At 43.5% G+C, this 18,235-nt stretch overlaps 1 protein-coding gene across 16 annotated transcripts in view; it reads left to right on the top strand.

Moving 5' to 3' along the window:
* The window catches only part of FHOD3 (formin homology 2 domain containing 3), a 428,661-nt gene that overhangs the window by 320,346 nt on the left and 90,080 nt on the right, over positions 1-18,235 (top strand). For 11 of the 16 annotated variants that reach the window (XM_036009142.1, XM_036009138.1, XM_036009144.1 and 8 more), the window contains 2 exons: positions 659-772; positions 16,504-16,638. In XM_036009142.1, coding sequence (XP_035865035.1) covers positions 659-772; positions 16,504-16,638 — 249 coding nt within the window. The remainder of the gene's footprint in view (positions 1-658; positions 773-16,503; positions 16,639-18,235) is intronic. The other 5 variants (XM_036009140.1, XM_036009143.1, XM_036009149.1 and 2 more) reach the window with 3 other exon arrangements.

Below are 18,235 nucleotides of genomic sequence, written 5' to 3'. Positions count from 1 at the left end.
CTCTAGAATTTTACAAATCTGGAAACTTGTCAGAGAAGCACATGATGAAAGCTGTAATTTTGCTGGGGACACTCTGAGTAAGCATGTGGGTACTTGCACCTCTGCACAGCAGGCCAATCCAGAAGGCCTGGGAACACTTTATTCTTGATCGCCAGCCACACCATAAGATTACATTTAATGAATTGTTCAGAAATTGATTCAGAAATATCTAAAGCAGAATTTTTAATAAGATGTTTCTTTAGCCAATCATCTGGCAGTTTCTACAAATCTTTGATGGACTTAATGCTAATTATGCCACCAGGAGAGGCAAGAAAAATCATGACTCAAATGAAAATAATTTAGATTCTAATTTATGTTAGCAAATAGCTTGACTACATTTTAAAAGACTGGAAATATGAGCATCTTATTTAAACCCTTTGTCATAAATCCTGCTGCCTCATGATTTGAGACTTTGGGGACCTTCTCTAAGGAGAAGTAATCAAAACAGAGCAGTTATTGAATTTCTTTAAGTTAGCACAATCACTAATGATGTTAGCATTTCCAGACCCATTTTTCTTGCAAAAATTAAGATAATTTGCGGTTACTTGTTTGCTGACTCGTACTCATTTCTGTCCTCCCCATCCCACCAACCCCCAACTCAATCCTCTGCACTTTTTAGATACAACAACTTTGGCAACCACTCTTCTCAGTCTCCGAGGCCCTCGTCTGGATCCACCGTGCCCACCACTTCCGCATCATCTGTCTCACCACCCCAGGATGCCAGGCCAGAAAGGTGGGTTTCCTAAGAAGCATTCTGGTGGTTTCACGGTCCTCCAGTAAAGGCTATCCCCGTGATTACAGTACCTAAAGGAAAAGTATAGATGAAAGTGTGATCTGATGCATGTTCCTTTACAGAACGAAGCCCAAAGGCAAGACTATTTTCTTTCTTTCACACTATTTAGTAAGTAACTGTTTTATTAAAGGTATTTTATTATTGTCTCATCTTTCTACTCACTTTCAATAGAAAGTATAAAAATATTTTCCTCAAACATTTAAATGTGAATGTTTTGATTCACCCCTCAAAAAAGTGTTCTAGATCTAGCGTAAGCTCTGCAATTTTTCTTATACTCGAAGCTGCCTCCGAGTCCAAGAGAGGTGACTGTGCCCAAGAAGGCCAGTGACCCAGGCACTTGAGGGGAGAAGTGGATTCGGACTGGCTTGGTTGCCGCCAGGAGGGTGGGAGCAGGGGAAGCGGAGGAGGGAGTGAGGGGTCAGGTTTGTATATGGATGTTAGATCGGTTTTCACCCTTAAATGATTAATTCTATGTAAATCAGTAGGTAGCGGGCCCTTTAAGGTGTTGTGTAATTAATCCAAGACCTACCAGAAGAAAAAAGAATGACACGGGTCCATGGAAGAAATTTAACTTGGCAAGGGTGTTAGACCACCAGAAATTAACTTACTGTTACTCCTAGGAGTGAGTGATTGCCAAGGATGTGTTTACAAGAAGAAAAGGTAAGACCTGTAATTTTAGAACAATTAAAAACAGCTACCCTTATATGGCAAGAGTGCTGAGTTAGAGAACGCTGGCTAGGGTTCCAACTCACTAGGAAGTTATTTCATCCCTGAGGGTAAAATGTCAATGATGCCAACCCTTACCTTAGAGGGTGGTTTTGATGAGCAGATGAAGGGTGTGCATGAAAGTGGGGCGTGAACCCCACCATGTGGGTCCAGTGGGAAGCGACAGTGTATGACGATGAGTGTAATATCTGGGAGCTCGTAACTGATCAGCAATTAGACATAAGCACATCCCAGGGAGCATTTGCCTCAGATCCTGAATTAAAAACAAATCTGATCTATGTTCCGCATGCTAATCCTTTCCCCTGAGTTAGAAAGTGTTTGGCCGAGTGCTGCTGGTGATGAGAGGTTTGGTGAGGGTGTGCGGCAGGCAAGACCTCGCGGTCCGGGCTGAGGGCTGTCCAACGCGGTCTGCCTGGCCACCCACCACTGTTAATTTCTAAGATGGTATGTAAGGCCCATAGGTGTCAAACTTGCAGGTTCCACTGCCCAGGGTGGCCCTGGCCTAGGCATATTCAGTCTCAGGTCTTGGTAATGAGGTAACAAGGTGATTACCCTGAAGACACCCTCTGTCCTTTACCCTAGGGCACCTCTTCTTGGAGTCAGCTGAGGTTGCCTGTGTTCTCGGAGACGTCACTAATAAAGAAGATCCTTGTCACGTGGGATGGAGGCTTTGGGGCTAAAGTGAGGAATATTAGGGTGTGACCAATAGTAACTATATCAGACATCTCACACCTGCGAGGCTGCCAGCTCCTCGGGCGGGGGAAGTAGGCTCCACCGCTTGCTGCGTCCTCCCCAGCACTCAGCCTCGGCAGAGCTGCAGTCAGCACGGGTTGGGGGACAGTTGTTGGCTGGGGACAGTTATTGGTTGGGGAACAGTTTGGAGGTCCCTGATGGTGAGAAGTTACAGGATAGGAGGCCTGAGAGTTTCCGAAGTCCTGGGCTTAGGGGGAAGTTCTTCCCAGGTCCTAAAGGTCAAGCCCCAGCCTCCACCCTCTTCCCGACTCCTAGAAACCTAGGTCCGGGTTTAAGCTGGAAGGTCCAGGAGTACAGGCTCCTGAAGGACTCCCATCTGTGGTTCCTTCCCTTCTTGGTCTGGCTGAGTGTCTCCTGGGGGAGAAATTAAAGGAGGAGGAGTGGGGCTGGGCCCAGCAGCACTTGAAGTGTCCTGGGGAGGAGGTTGGTCTTCATCCCAAGAGCCCAGGGCTGTACGGGTTTTGAAGCAGCTGGTGATGTCCTCTGCACACCAACGAATAGGACCTAGTGGGGTGAGGCAGCAGGGCCAGGGCTGCCAGAAGCTGCCTCTGAGTCCAAGAGAGGTGACTGTGCCCAAGAAGGCCAGTGACCCCGGCACTTGAGGGGAGAAGTGGATTCGGACTGGCTTGGCTGCTCCAGGAGGGTGGGAGCAGGGGAAGTGGAGGAGGGAGTGAGGGGTCAGGTTTGTATGTGGATGTTAGAAGCAAGGAACTGAGACAGAAAGTACTGCAAGAAAAGCAAATTGAGGGTAGAGATGTTCATCTTGGGGCATGCAAGGTGTGAGAAGGAGTCTGAATGACCCCCAGGGAATGTGGACTTAGTGGTCCTCAGCTCGAAGGAGGCACTGGAGGAAAACCCTCTGGGGGGCCCTGTGTGCTGAGACCTGGTCACCGGGGAACAGCAATGCCACCAGCCTCTTCCCAGCTGCCTGTTCCCTCTCATAGTGCACTTCTGCCGCAGGAAGTTCATCCCCTTGGCCATCCCCTATATCTGCTAGTGAGTAAAGTAGCTTCAAAGAGGCTATTGCTTTTTTTCCATTAACATGTTTTTTCAACTCTCACGCCTGCGGGTTTGCAAAACCATATAATGAATCATGTGTAAGACTAGATGTGCAGTTTTCAGTATGCAGACCAGGGAGCTGCCCGGCCTGGCTGCATCACTCCTTCGTGCTCACACCTTGCTAGCTTATGTTTTGTGACTGTTCTAGAAAAGAAAAGTTAGAGGGGTTCTCACCTCCAAATCATATTTTTACTCTGTCTCCCAAGCATATTTTGCCAGGTGCATTTATGATACTATGTTTTAGTACAGTTTAATTTTTTTTCTTTTCGTTTTTGACAACTGAAATCCTTGGATGTCACCCATAATCTATTTCCACATTTGCAAGTGTTTTCTGCTCAATTAAGATACAAGATTATTTTTACTGAGGTATGTACTTTAGCAGAATATGTAGAATTTATTGTTGAAATGTTATACATATCTACATTTTATTGAAACCAAGAAGAAAAACTTTTTTTCCTTCAGAAAGACACGGAACTATTATGAACAATAGTTGCATTTTTGCAAGGAGAACCCGGATCCTCAGCCCGTGTCCCCCTGACTGCCAAACAGAGCGCCAGGGCCCCATGCGGTGCTCGGGAGCTGTAGAACCTTGTTCCCTCGGTTTGGAAACGAGACTCACTTCTCAGACGTTCTAGGCCAACCAGGCCAATGACAACACGTCTTTGGGCAGGTCGGCCACTTTGTCATTACTGCTGAGCATCGGTGTGAACTTAGAGTTTTCCAGACTTCCCCAAGCATGTCAGTGCGTCGGATATTAGTAACACTTGGAATGATAAACTGACCAAGAGAAGAAGAACTGAAGAAAGAGTATACAAAATTCGGTCAAAACAGGGGAATTAAAAAGAATCCATCTCACGTCTAGTATTACAGCTTCTTTTATCCTGTTCTCTTTTAGAAAACAGCGAGTGTGGCATTGATGTTCATGACATTGGAACTTGACTTGTGCCAAAACAAAGCAGAAAAAAACAGAATTATTTGCAAAGGCCCTCAGGAATACAAGATGCAACTGTGTAATGAAAGCAGGCTTTTAAAATGATTCAATTTTTAAAAATGTGCTCTTTGAGTGGAAAAGTCCTAAATATTTCCTCTTTAAAGGAAAACATAATTACAGGAATAGTTGCCCATTCATGCTCAAGTATTCAAGTGAAACAAATAGACAAGCAAACAATAATTACACCACACGAATCTGTGGCTCTGGGAAGCTGGGAGGGGCAGATGGCCTTCCCTTCCCATCCCTGCAGGGACATCTTCATCTCGTAGGCCTTTGCAGAAAGGCAGCTGCATGCTTGTTGGCTGTCGTGACAGCAGTTAGGGAGTGACTGTGAGGGGACAGTAGGTCTGTGCCTGGGGCTGAAGGTGCTTGGGGCGGTCAGTCTTTGTGGGGGCCTGTAGAGTACACTGGGAAGGAGGTCCGTCCCACACAGTGAGAGGGGACATGAGCAGGTGACCATGCTGTGTGCTCAGTGGGAGCACATTGACGGAACCTCAGGCTTAGATGTTAGGGGCCAGGTTTCCCTGGGGACATGCTGAGCTGAAATCTGAAGGATCAGTATGTGCCTTATGCAGTGATTCTGTTCTCTTGCACTTATACTAGTGCCACTGTTCACTGTCAGTGACAGTCACCTGTCTGTCTTACGGATTAATGTCAAGAGCCCTTCAAAGAGTTTAGGAATTGTCTGCCTTGTCTAGTCATCTGAGTGGAGTTTTTCCTACTTCTTGGAAGACTGTGAGGCCAGATATAAGTAATGACACTTCCCCTTGGGAGTCATAAAAGATGAATAGAGGATGCAACTTTAAATTGTATTTTATTAATTTTTACATAGGCTTTACCTGTACACAGTATAACATTTACAAGGTGTGAAAGGGTAAAAGTGAAGCTCCCATCTACCCAGTTATCCTTCCCAGAAGCAATTGGTCCTGGCAGTTTCTTATGTAAGCTTCCAGAGATATCTTATGTTCACAGAAGCATGTACAAAACTGAGGGCATCTAACCTGCAGCCCCTGGGCCACGTGCAACTCAGGATGGCTATGAACGCGGCCCCACACAAAACCATAAATTTACTTAAAATGTTATGAGATTTTTTTTTATGATTTCATGTCACAATGCATTTAATATGTGGCCCAAGGCCACTCTTCTTCCCATGTGGCCCAGAGACGCCAAAAGTTTGGCACCCCTGATGTGCCTGGTTGTCATATCTTTGCAGAGATAGTAGCACTTCACAAGCTGTTCTGCAGCCTGCTCCTTCACTTAAAGTGTGTATCTTGGTTCTTCCCATAGCAGCACTGCTAGCTGTTGCATTTTTTTAATAGCCACATTGCACCCTTTTCTCTGGGTGCTACTTCTTACACCAAGTCCCACACTGATGAGCCCCAATCTTCTGCTATTACAGAGGGTACCGCAGTGTGATTCTTATCCGTGTGTCCTTTTTCCCGTGTGTGACTATCTCTAGGATAAATTCCTAGACACCCGTGTAGTAAGCCATGTGTTTGCGTATTTTAAACTTTGATGGATTTTCGCCAAATTGCTCTTTGTGACGATTGTACCAGTTTTGATTCTCAACCACAGTATGCAAGAACGTCCACCCGCGGCTGTGCCAGAGGGCCATGCAGCAGTCCAGCCCTCGCTCACCCGAAGGGCTGTGTGCCGCTACAGTTTACACATCCATTTCTCTTCTCACGAGTGTACTGAGCAGGGTTCCCACATGTCCAGGCGCCTTCAGTAGTGGCTGCCGTGTGAGATTTGGGCTCATGGTCACGGCGTTGTCTCTTCCTTGCTGCAGTAGAGAGATTCTTCATGAACTGCGATAGGAGCAGCACTGGTTTCCTGTCGCCATTGGTCTTTTTACTCCGTTTGTGTTGTTCTTGCCATGCAGAAAATGTAAATTTGAGGAATTAAATGTATTAATGTTTTCTGTCTTCTGGGTTTTGTGTTCTTCCTGAAGAAAGCCTTTTCTCCCATCATTCCTTGTAATACGTACATAGCTACAATTTTCACATTTAAATATTCTCTCTACCTGGCTGTTATTTTGGCTTATGGTGTGAGGCAAAGATCCAACTTAAATTTCTTTACTTTGTATATCATTTATTGAATAAGCCATCCTTTCCCTACCGACTTGTCATATACCAACAGGAGTAAGGATGTGCTTGCGTGTCTATGTGTTCAGGCCGTTTCCTTGGGAACGTGTCTCCTCTCTCCCTGGGGTCCACCTTCCGGTCCACCATTCCAGCCATCAGGAGCTCTCCTTCCTCCCAGCACTTGTATGGGTGTCGACAGTGCTGGAATAAAGAGCCTGGGAATGTTTGGGGAAACTGGACCAAGAAGCTAGGACTAGGAGAGGGGGAGCCTGCCATGCTGAGTGGTGGCTTCTCCTCCCAGCTCAAACCGCCCCCCTCTTGTGGGCTCTCACTTCCTGTGACCCCCATCAACCCTTGTCTCTGCCACAGGTGTGGTCACCCTGCCCTCAGAATAATGGTCTCTATTTCCGTGCATTTCTGCCTGTTTTCAGTTATGTTAGCTCCTGTAGTTCTTACCCGCGTGGCAGGACTGCTGGCTATGGCACCATTTGCTGCTATCCCTGTCTTCCTCTTCCTGCTTTCCTCCCCCGTGGGCCTGTCTGTTCCATACGAGTCTGGGTGCTCACGTCTGCCCGTTCTAGTTGGCTTTGGCTGTTACAGTTCTCGCCTTTACTAGTATCTCCCTGTGCATTGAGATACTACTTGTCTGGTTTTCAAATCACTGCTTTCTTTCAAATGTATGACCCATGTGCTTGTCTGGATCCCGAACACTTGCTGGCTGTGTTCCAGCACTCAGTCAACGGAGTCCTTTTTAAATTTTGTGTCAGTGGAGTCCAGAGCACCACTGTCCAATGGGGCTGTAGTTAAACTATTTTTTTTTTAATTTTACAATTAAATTGATCAAAGTAGATTGTTAAAAAAATCACTGAGAAAATCCTGAACAGCATGTGAAATGGGATAAAAGGCATGCCTTTTTATGTAATCACAGTTAATGGTACCCAGTTCACAACTGCCAACAGGAAGTGAAGGGTACCGATGCAAAGGATTCCCTACCGTGCAAACGAAGAAGCCACGAGCTGCTTGTACTCAGCAGCAAGCGGACTTCCTCCTGGCCTGCTGCTATTTCCTGATAGCAATCTCGTTATAGACCATGAGTTCCTGTAAGGCACAATGTGGTCCTGATTAACTGGTTGTGTTACATCCAAAGTGCAGAGGAGAAGCATCGGTCAGTCCACAGAGCGAGTTTGTAAACTCGCTGTTAGGGTTTGCCTCGCTGATGGCAGTTTTATGTAACAACTGTGGGCCTTAGGGGCCCTGAGCTCTGCGTCAGCCCTCTGCCATGTGTGTGTGTGTGTGTGTGTGTGTGTGTGTGTGTGTGTGGATGGGGGTGGGTGGTTTGAAGGGAGCATGGACAGACTCTGGGTCCTCAACAGATGCTAGAGATCTTTTTTCCCACATATGTTTTGAATCTGACTCCTCCACATCATTCCTTCTACCATAGATTTAGTTCAAGATCTATGTCATGCCTGGACTATATATTGCGGTGGCATATGTCTTCTATCCTTTCTGAAATACAGATCTGAGCAGGTGACTTTTCGTGCTTAGAAACCTTGAATGACTCCAACGGCCTCTTGATGCAGCCCAGCCTGATTTCCATCGCCTGTCGGATCTCTCACATTCGGGTCCTGTATGTGTCTTCCAGCTTTCTCCCCATCCCTCCTATACCTGAACCCGACAGGAGTGTCACATGAACACACCAGGCTCTCCTGGGGCCCCTTCTTTCTTATCTGCTCCACCCCTTGTTCTAGCTTCCTCCTTTCTTCACATCCTCGGTCGATTCTTTCACATCCTCTAAGACCCAAATAGATAACATCTGTCCTGTAAGAGTCCTCTGACTCCTTCAGACAGAATAAATTCTAACATCCTCTTGGGTTCATATCCCGCTATGTCAGCTCTCAGCCCTTGGAATCATTATGTGTCTCCATTTGTTTCTAAATTGGGGCTCACAACCCTACAGTGGAACATGGCAGTGAACCTTGGTGCCATAAAGCCACAGGGTAAAGATAGTTCATCTTTCTGGGCTGGCCGTTTTATTAAAAGATTTGGGGAAAATCTTTATTAAGACAAGCGGGACTTTGCCTAGGAGAATCCATGTTCACATGAATTGTAAGGATGTGTTTTGTTCTCACAGGGAGCACTTTGTGCTGTTCCCACATTCCTCATCTTCTGCCTAATGTGGGGCTTCTTCACTGTCAGGCCGCAGCCAGTTCTGTGCCTCTTGCATGCGATTCCCCAGCCTCCTTCCCACCCCTGTGTCCTGCACTCTTTGTCAAATAGCCGGGAAAACAAACACACGAGCATTTGTTTAACCTGTCCAAATCCTGTTTCTTCTTTTGGAAAGCGGAATTCGAGTAGATTTCTTTTTTAAATTAGACAGTTCTCTCACCCTTGTTTACGTAAGGGATGCACATAGCAACATTGAGAGGTGTGTATGGTAATTCTGTTTGGAAGTGAGAACAGTGCTGTGTAATGTTAGAGTCAGGTGAGCTCTGTAACAAGCAAGTGCAAATGTCGCAGGTCAAAGCATGCAGATGGAATTGTTGTGCCCACGGAGCTGGAGACATTGCAGTTATGCTGTATAAAGTAAGACATGTGCCATCTCTCCTGCTGTGTCACAGCCCCCGGTGGTCAGCTTCCCAATTGTCATTGGCTACAGTGGTCTCTGCACTGGCGTTGAATAAAAATTACACAGCAAAAAGAGGGAGGTGGGGGGAGACTTTTTCCTACAGAAAATGTGGTTATTCTCCTATGCTTTTCCCCATTCCTTACCTCAAATCACAGCCATCAGTGAGAAGCTTTACTAATGGAAGGGACCAAATTTGGAGGAAATTTGGTGTATAGATACACACACATAGACTGTTAGATAGGTACCCACTCTTACCCTTTTTCATTCAGTAATCTGCATACAGTGCCAGTACAAAACCATTGTAGCAGTGACAACGGGAAACCCAGCCGCTGGGGCTGCGTTCACACACTCACAAATATTACATATGCATGTGTTTCATTCACGTATTTACTGAGCACTCACAATGTGCCAACCTTGTGCTTAGCATGGGAATCCAACACCGACCAATTCCAACCCTCTCCTGGACTTCGTCCATCAGGATTACATTTAGTGGCAGGGGCAGAAGATAAGCACACCATCAGCTATGTGTAGAGTTTCCACTGCAGCAAGCATTTGAAGAGAAGGAAGCTTCCTAGAAGAGCTAGGGAGAGGGGAGCCTGGCACGGGTGGTCCATCCCCACGAGGGACACCTCTGGTGAGATGCCCAGGAAATGTAGTCTCTGACAGGGGGCAAACTGCGGTTTGCCTCTAGGTTCACCCTCTGGGAAGGTGAGGGTCTGTGTGGGAGGGAAGGCAAAGAGGGAGATGAGAAAATAGAGTGAGTTCACATCTTTCTTTAAAACACGATCCTGAGATCTGAAAGGGTTGGGAGAATGTGTTTGGAAGAAGCATGGTTTACAGAAGAGGTAAGTGTGCAATGAAGGGGTGAGTTGGCTTGGAGTGGGGAGGAAGTGAGGAGATGGAAAGGATGGGCCTTAGTGCGGGCCAGTCAGGCTGGAAACCATGGAGCGCAGGAGGTGCTGGTGCAATCAGTACTTCTGGAAGCTGCCAGGAGAGTGGTTTAGTTGTGAAGCCAAATGGGGTGGACCTGGAGCTGTGACAGGGGAGGACTGACCTCCTTCTGGCTGGAAGACTCACTTGGTCTTGGACGGGAGGGTGGAAAGTAAGAGGGAATGGGTGAAAACTGCCGTGTGCCCAGGGTCAGAGCCTGCAGAAGGGCCAATGGACAGACCAAAGCATGTCGCCCGCCAAGCCCAGAGGAACGGCTCCATGCTTCACGCATGAGCCAGCACATGAACGTGAGTCGGCACGTGGGACCAGTCTCCCAGCCGCTGCGTGAGCCGGGCTGTGCCCTCCCGTGGCGGGGAGGCTCAGCACTGAAGCAGCGTGCGACGGGCTGGAGAGAGAGCAAAAGGGAGCCTTCAGTCCACACTCCCGTTCTCGATGGCAGGTGTCTCCAGGGATGTAGCAGTGGTGATGGAGAAAAGTTGCCTGTTTCTTGGGGTTTCCTCATTTCCTCCTGAGAGCTGGGACGTGGCCCTGAAGGTGTGAAGGAAGATTCTGACATTATCATATTTCAGTTGTGCATTACCCAGAATTACCGCTTCTGTGAGCAATCTATCAGGTGATGCCACTTTCAAAGCCAGGTTGTGAGGATATCGCCAATCCATGATTATTTTTGACTCGAAGCCTTCATATTAAATCATCTGTTTGTGAATTAAGTGATCATTTCAAATATCAGGTAACTTGTGAAATTAGTGTGGCTTCTGCTAATATGTAACCAGAGAGTATAATTTATTTTTTGTAAAATAAGGAATGCTGAAGATTTGTTCCCTTCCCATATAAGGTTTTACTTAATTCAGACCTACCAAAGGAGTATATATTTTAAAACAGCTGTTGTAGTATACTCGTCATACAAAGAATGCATCAGTTTTGACATACTGTATTTTGCCATATAGAATGTGCACCCACTATTTTTGTCCCAAACTTGCAGGAAAGAAATCTTTTGTTTTAATTTTTTAATTCAATTATTTATTTATTTATTTATTTATTTATTTATATTTAGCTACTTGTCCTTTGTATTATAAAGGAACTTTAGCACTTATTTTTGAACACATTTTGGTACAATAACTTATGTAACAAATAATTACAAAACACAAGAATAGATACAAACTATTTCAGTTACTCCCCATATATAATGAGCACCCTTTTTTCCCCCTCAAAAATTTGGGCAAAAAGTGCACATTATACACAGCAAAACACAGCATACACCAGTGAACATTACCACAATCAAGAGGATGTGCATATCCATCATCCCCAAGCATCTTCTTATGCTGTTTTCCATCATTACAGATTAGTTTGCGTTTGTTGGAGTTTTGTATAAATGTAACCGTGCATGTAAATGTGCTCTTGTAGAGGGATTGGCTTCTTCCAATGAGCATGGTTGTTTCGGGATTCATCCATTATGTTGTAAGTTTCCACAGTTCATTCCTTTTTATTGCTGAGTAGTACTCCATTGTATCCTTATACTGTAATTTATCTGTTGTCTCATTGGTGGACATTTGAGTTGCTTCCAGTTTTGGGCAATGAACATTTGTGTACAAGTCTTTGTATGGAAATGTAATTCAGTTATCTTAAATAAATACCCACACATAAAATGACTAGGTTCTATTGTAGGTGCTTGTTTAGCTTTTTAAAAAGTTGCCAAACCATCTTCCAAAATGCGGGGATATCAGAGTAATGCTGAGCTCATTAAAGGAGAGGAAATGTACTCCTTCCTCTTTAGCTTTCTGTAGGACATTGATCAACACTCTGTCTCTGGTCTGACCTGCCCATTTAAAAGCCCAGACACATTCTAAATGCAAGTTCTCTGTCCCTCTCATCTGTCAAGAGGATAATAATAGAACATAGTCTAGGAGGTTTAGGGATTAAAAGAGCCATTTCATGTAAAATAATTGGCACACCGTATTGTCTCCACAAATGTTAACTCTTATTACCAACCATATTTCAGTGAAATCAAGTTTCTGTTCCAGATGTCCCAGAGAGAGTAGCTCTCACCAGATGGGATTTCTGGGGCAGATCCTGGAGCCTGGTCTGGCCAAGAATAAATCCTGCAGTTCTCACTCAGAGTGTATCATTGTCTCCCTTGCAAACCCTCTGGACTCTCACCACCTGCAGTCTTCTGTGGCTTCGCTCGGTTTCAGCTGCCTCAAGTATAATGTACGTGACTTCAGCTGTCCAGGTGCATTCTGGGGCGGCATGCAGTCCTGATGACCCAGCTGGTGGCCACATTGGGAAGGTTCAGATCAAACTCCCAACCCATACTAGTTTCTCAGGCTGGGAACTACCAGTGACATATTCCAGATCTGGCCTTGGGGACTGCAGTTTAAGCCTTCCCCTGCCTCTACAGACTCTAGACTCCCCATGGTAATGCCAACTATGGCCAAGAAAATGTTCCAAGCAAACTCACACATACCCCTCATTTAAATCTTATGGTCCTTCATGAATTGGGAATATTAATAAAAATCCAATGTAGAATCTTCATTTTACAAACAAGTAAGCTGAGCCTCAGAGAAGGTAAATGAGTGGCCACACTCAGGTTTTCTCAGTCCAAACCCTGTGCTCATTTACTTTACATCATAGCTGGTCCTCAGACGAGCCAAGAGAAACAGTGAAGCAACTTCCAGTCACTGTAGGTATTTTCCTGGAAAACTTAACATGAAAGATAAAAGTCTATTAGAGATGCCTTTATGAAGAGAAGAATTTACTATGCTAGTTTGAGTTTTGGTGTTTGTTTTTTTTTAAGTTATGATTTGGGATACCCCCTTGGTATGGTTTGAATGCATTCTGGCATTGGTGTTATAGGTGGGGCCCATTTCCAGAAACAGGATTTATAATCAGGCTTTTTGCTTTCACATGTTGGGCTTATCTAGGTAGCAGGAGAAGTAGGGAAGTTTAATTTATTAACATTATATTTACAACCCTTTGTTTCCGGTATGACCGAAGCAGCTTACGTGCATCCAGGACAGTCAAGCCTTTAGGAGCCCTTTACTTCTCTCTTCTTGCTGCAGGGATCTGTGTTAGGAGGCCCAAGAGAATGGATCTTGAATTGCTCCAGGCGTTTTGCTTTATTTCAGGAAAAGAAGAACCATTTCTCAGTGCTATGAGTTAGCTGTTCTTTCAGAACTGGAGTGATGGAGAAAAGAGCTTCCACGTGTTCTCAGTGCTGCGAGCAGGTGTGTTTGCTGGTGTGCACCTGCCGCGGAGCCTGCATGAGACCTGCCCTTGCCAGGTCCACATGGGCAGGGGTGGTCTGCACTGCCCTTCCCAGAGGCCCCCGGGGAGGAGTGACAGCATCTATCCGAGAAGACTCGACAGTTTTCACTTTCTCCAGTTCTAATACTCTTATGCTTTCACACAAGCTCTAACATTCTCATGTTAAGTAAGGAAATGATGTTAATGGATGTATTTTTCTTATCTTCGTGTACTAAGGCCTCTAGAATAACATCAGATGTAAGCAATGATGGGGTACCCTTGTATCATTTCTAATATTAAAGCTGCTCTGAATGTTTCAGCATTTAAAATGTGCTTACCATAGTTAGAAAATTTCTTTGCTAAATACCCATTTTCAGGTGAAGAAAGCTCTTTTCTATTTCTAAGCTTGATAAAAGTTTTTTTTTTTAATAACAAATGGGTATTGGGTTTAAAGCTTTTTCTGCACCTGCCGAGGTAGTTGTGGCTTCTCTCTTACATTCTGTGAGTGTGGTGAATGACATGCACTGGTGTCCTCTCTTGAAATACCCTTGCATTCACTGGACAAGCCTACGGGGATTTGTTTCAGAGTTTTGCAGTGGTTTTCCTACCTGCAATCAGTATATAAATTTCTGTCCTCACACTATTTCCTGTCTGGGTTTTGTGTCATAGTAATATTAATCACGTAAGTTGAGTTAGAGAGCTTTCCTTGGATTTGTTTTCTCAAACTCTGTGTATAATTAAGATGAACTCCTTCCTGAGTGGCAGAATCACTTTAGGAAATCTGAGCCTATAGAGGGACTTTTTGTTTTCGTTTGTTTCTTTGTCGGTGTGTGTGGCTACATCTCTGATTAATTGATTCTGCTTTAATGGTTAATAGGGCTATCTAAAATTTCTATTTCTTCTTGAGTCAGATTTGATGTTATATATTTTTGTAAAATCATCCATTTTTGAAGTTTTAAAATGTCATAAAGTTTCCCTCACTTTCTCATCATTTTTTAATTTCTGCTATATCTATAATTTAATATTCCTGTCATTCTTGAATATTGCTTCTTTACATATTTTTTCTTAAAAAAGTTTGACAAAATTTGTCTGTTTATTAGTTTTTTCAAAAAAATTATAAGCCAGGTTCTTGTTTTATTGATTTTTAATAAATCTTTATTTTCCTATTTCATTAGTTTTTGTTTCTATGTTTATTTCCTTCGTCTTATTTGAATTTATTCCATTGTTGCTTTTCAATTGTTGAGTTGACCACTCATTAATTTTCACTCTTCTTTTAAAATATAAACACTTAAGGCAATAAATTTCCTCATAATGCTACTTTAGAAGCATCCTACAACTCTTTGGTAGTTTTTTTCATTATAATACTTTTTGATTGTGTTCTAATTTTCTGTATTTTTCTTGCTTGACCTGAATTAATCAGAAGAGTTTAAAAATTTCCAATTATATGGATTTTTCACATTTATCTTCTTGTTACTTAATTTCAACTCAGTTGTGTTGTGGTTGGGAAAGTAGTCTGTATAAAACCAGTTCTTGGCATTCATTCATGAGTTTTGTGGCAAGATTGATAGTCAGCTTTCGAACAGTCCCTGTGTATTTGAGAAGAATGTGTTTTCCTCTAATTTGGGGCATCAGGTTATATATGGGCATCTGTAAGATAAAATTTATCAGATTAAGTAAATCTTTTATATCTATAATACTTCCTATGAAACACTATTCAAGAAGTATAGGAAGCCTCTCTCCTCTCTGATTGTGATTTAGATTTGGCTACACATAACAGAAAAATATGTATATAACATAGCTTAAACAAGGTAGAAATTATACAAGATAGTCTAGACTTCATTTATGTGAAAGATGAATACAATTCTGCCTATGCCTAAGTGTCCAGAGCGGATGTAGTAGCTTCCTTCCTGGATTATGGGACTTGTTTATGGGACTCCCTCCTTGTAGCTATCAGGATGGAGGTTCTTCCTTCTGCTTCTCCTACCACCTCTGACTAATAACCAGGGGTGACTCACCTTTTCTAGACAGAGTGGATGGGAGACTTATGGCAAAATGTGTATAAGAGTTATATATTTTTAAATTTTAGTTTTCCATTATAGTTTATGTTCAATATTATTCTGTATTAGTTTCAGGTATACTGGATAGTAGTGAGATAATTATATATTTCACAAAGTGTACACCTCAATATTTCTATTACCTACCTGACACCATATATAGTTATTACAATACTATTGACTGTATAAAATATGCTTTATTTTATATCCCCGTCAGTATTTTGTAACTACAGATTTGTGCTTCTTAACCCCTTCATCTTTTTCACCCAGTCCCCAGAACCCTCCCCTCTGGTGATCACCAGTGTATTCTCTAGATCTATGAGTCTGTTTCAGTTTTGTTTGTTCATTTATTTTGTTCTTTAGATTCCATATATAAGTGACATCATGTGGTATTTGTTGTTCTCTGAATGACTTAATTTCACTTAGCATCCTACTTTCTAGGCCCATTCGTGCTGTTGCAAATAGTAAGATTTCATTCTTTTTACAGCTGAGTAATATTCCATTTTATATATGAACCACCACTTTTTTTATCCACTCGTCTATTGATGGGCACTTAGGTTGCTCCATATCTTGGCTATTGTAAATAATGCTGTATGTATAGGGGTATATCCATTCTTTCAAATTAGTGTTTTGGGTTTCTTTGATTATATACCCAAAAGTAGAATTGTCATAAGGAAGTTCCATCTTTAATTTTTGTGAGGAAACTCCATACACTTTTCCACAGTGGCTGCACCAATCTGCATTCTCACCAACGGTGCGTGAGGGTTCCCTTTTCTCCACATCCTGGACAGTACTAGTTGATTTATTGATGATAGCCATTCTGACAGGTGTGAGGTCATATCTAATTGTAGTTTTAATTTGTGCATTTCTCTGATTAGTTGATTTACAAATATTTTTTCCCATTTTCTAGTTGTCTTTTTGTTGATGGTTTCCTTCGCTGTGCAGAATGCTTAGTACTTTATATGCATTATACCTTTTTGTCCTCCCAGTGTTTGAAGCAGGTTACTTATCTCCATTTAGAGATGAAGGTCCTGAACAGAAGACCTGAGACAATTAGTTATTTTCCCCAAGCACTATTTTTGTACCAGCAGGCCCTCAATTCTAACCAAGGTCTAATTCATTCCTACTTCAGTAGTTTGAATCGTAGGCCAACCGACTGAAACATTAACTCATTATATCTTTAGGTCATCACCGAGTGGTCTTCTCACATCATCCTTTAGGCAGCACCAAGAGTCCCTGGCGGCAGAGAGAGAGAGGAGGCGGCAGGAGCGAGAAGAAAGGCTGCAGAGAATAGAGCGGGAGGAAAGGAACAAATTCAGGTAAGAAGGATTTTCAAATTTTTTAAATAATGAACTGAAATGAAAGCACATTCATTTCACAGCTCTGTATGATTAATAATGATGCATAGGATTAGGAAGTTTGCATTTTCTTTGGATTTTGACTCTTTTTTCAAGGAAGAGCAAGACATACCTGCAGTAGGATAGATCTGGTTGGTTATGGCCTTTCCCCCGCTCTAACCATATGGCAGGAAGCAGAGCCGACAAGTCAAATACAGTTAAGGATTTGTGTCTTCTGAGCCCTCCATGATCTAAAATGGTCTTCCCAGGTCTCTCTAAAGATGGAGAACCTAATTGTCTTAATGTAATTTGCTGTTCCCCCTAAAATTACTCATGTTTTATTCATATTCTGTTGGATGCCTAAAAGAAATGCTTTCCTCACTTTCTGGTTTGCTTCTTGTTCCCTGTGGCAATCTTCAATATTTTCTTTAAAACAATAGTCTCTCCTCCTGTGTGGGAAAGAAAAGTCAGTGTGCTGAGTACTCCCCGCTCACTGTCCCCCAGTCTCCTGGTCTCTGCTCAGCTCCAGGAAAGTGTTCCTGCCTGTGGCCCACACCAGGTTCCGTGTCTGAACCCGTCTGCCCCCACCGAGTCCAGTGTTGCTCTGTTTCTTTTTCAGCCAGTTCTCTTGCTCTCCCCGTCCTCACCTGCATCCCCTCCCCTGCCCCGGGCTTCCTGCCGCGCAGCACTGCATGGAATGCAAAACACTGGCTAAGTCTTTCCTTACACATTTCCTTCCTTCTAGCCATCCTTTCCTTCCTCTTTCTTTCCCCGCCTTCCTATGTGCCTTCTCCTTATCTTCATCTTCCTCTTCTTCCTCTTCCCAGTCATCTTTCCTATAGTTTCTGCATTTTTGTCATCTTTTCGTTTCTCTCCCCATTTCCATTTCCTGTTTCCCCAATTCATTTTCTTTGGCAAAATATATTCCCATCGATTACTTCCAGTTAAACCTACAAAGAATGTAAAGCATTGTCCATGACGATTTACAGATTCAATAACATTTTTTTTCAGCAGCCAGGAAGAGTAAGGATAATTATAGAAATGATAAAAACATGAACAGAGTTGTGACGTTGCTGTAACTATAGCTCACTACCATGTGAAGGCAAATATCCCGAGTCTATGTTGAAATGCTAATGCCGGCTTTTGTCAGACTGGGCTAAGGGGCTGCACGGAGTGAACCAGCATCAGTCCCCACCACGGCTGGGTGGCACACCCTGAGCTGTCAGCTTTCTACCAAGTGACATGTGGGAACGCCAGCCCTGTATGCACCATTTCTCATGACGTAGCTCTGGAAGTTGTCACTTTTGGAAAGACCAATTTGTAAAAACCTCTGGAACAGGTTAAATGCTTCCTGTGGTAGGGCTTTCTGGGAGATTTGCATATTTTACCACCAAATAGCAGCAGAGAATCTGACTGAAACACCTGGAAAATTCAGAAATTAGCTTACACATCTAAAGGTTTTGGTTGAAAACCTCTGAAAAGAGGGCAGCGGTTCTGAGTAAGACGGAGTCAGCGCAGTCCCTCCTGTCTCTCCAGCATCACTGCATGCCCCGTAAATCACGGACAGAGCGCACAGAGC

The sequence above is a fragment of the Phyllostomus discolor genome, chromosome 9, assembly GCF_004126475.2.
Source record: "Phyllostomus discolor isolate MPI-MPIP mPhyDis1 chromosome 9, mPhyDis1.pri.v3, whole genome shotgun sequence".
Lineage (NCBI taxonomy): Eukaryota > Metazoa > Chordata > Mammalia > Chiroptera > Phyllostomidae > Phyllostomus > Phyllostomus discolor.
This window is presented reverse-complemented; position numbering and strand designations above follow the sequence as displayed.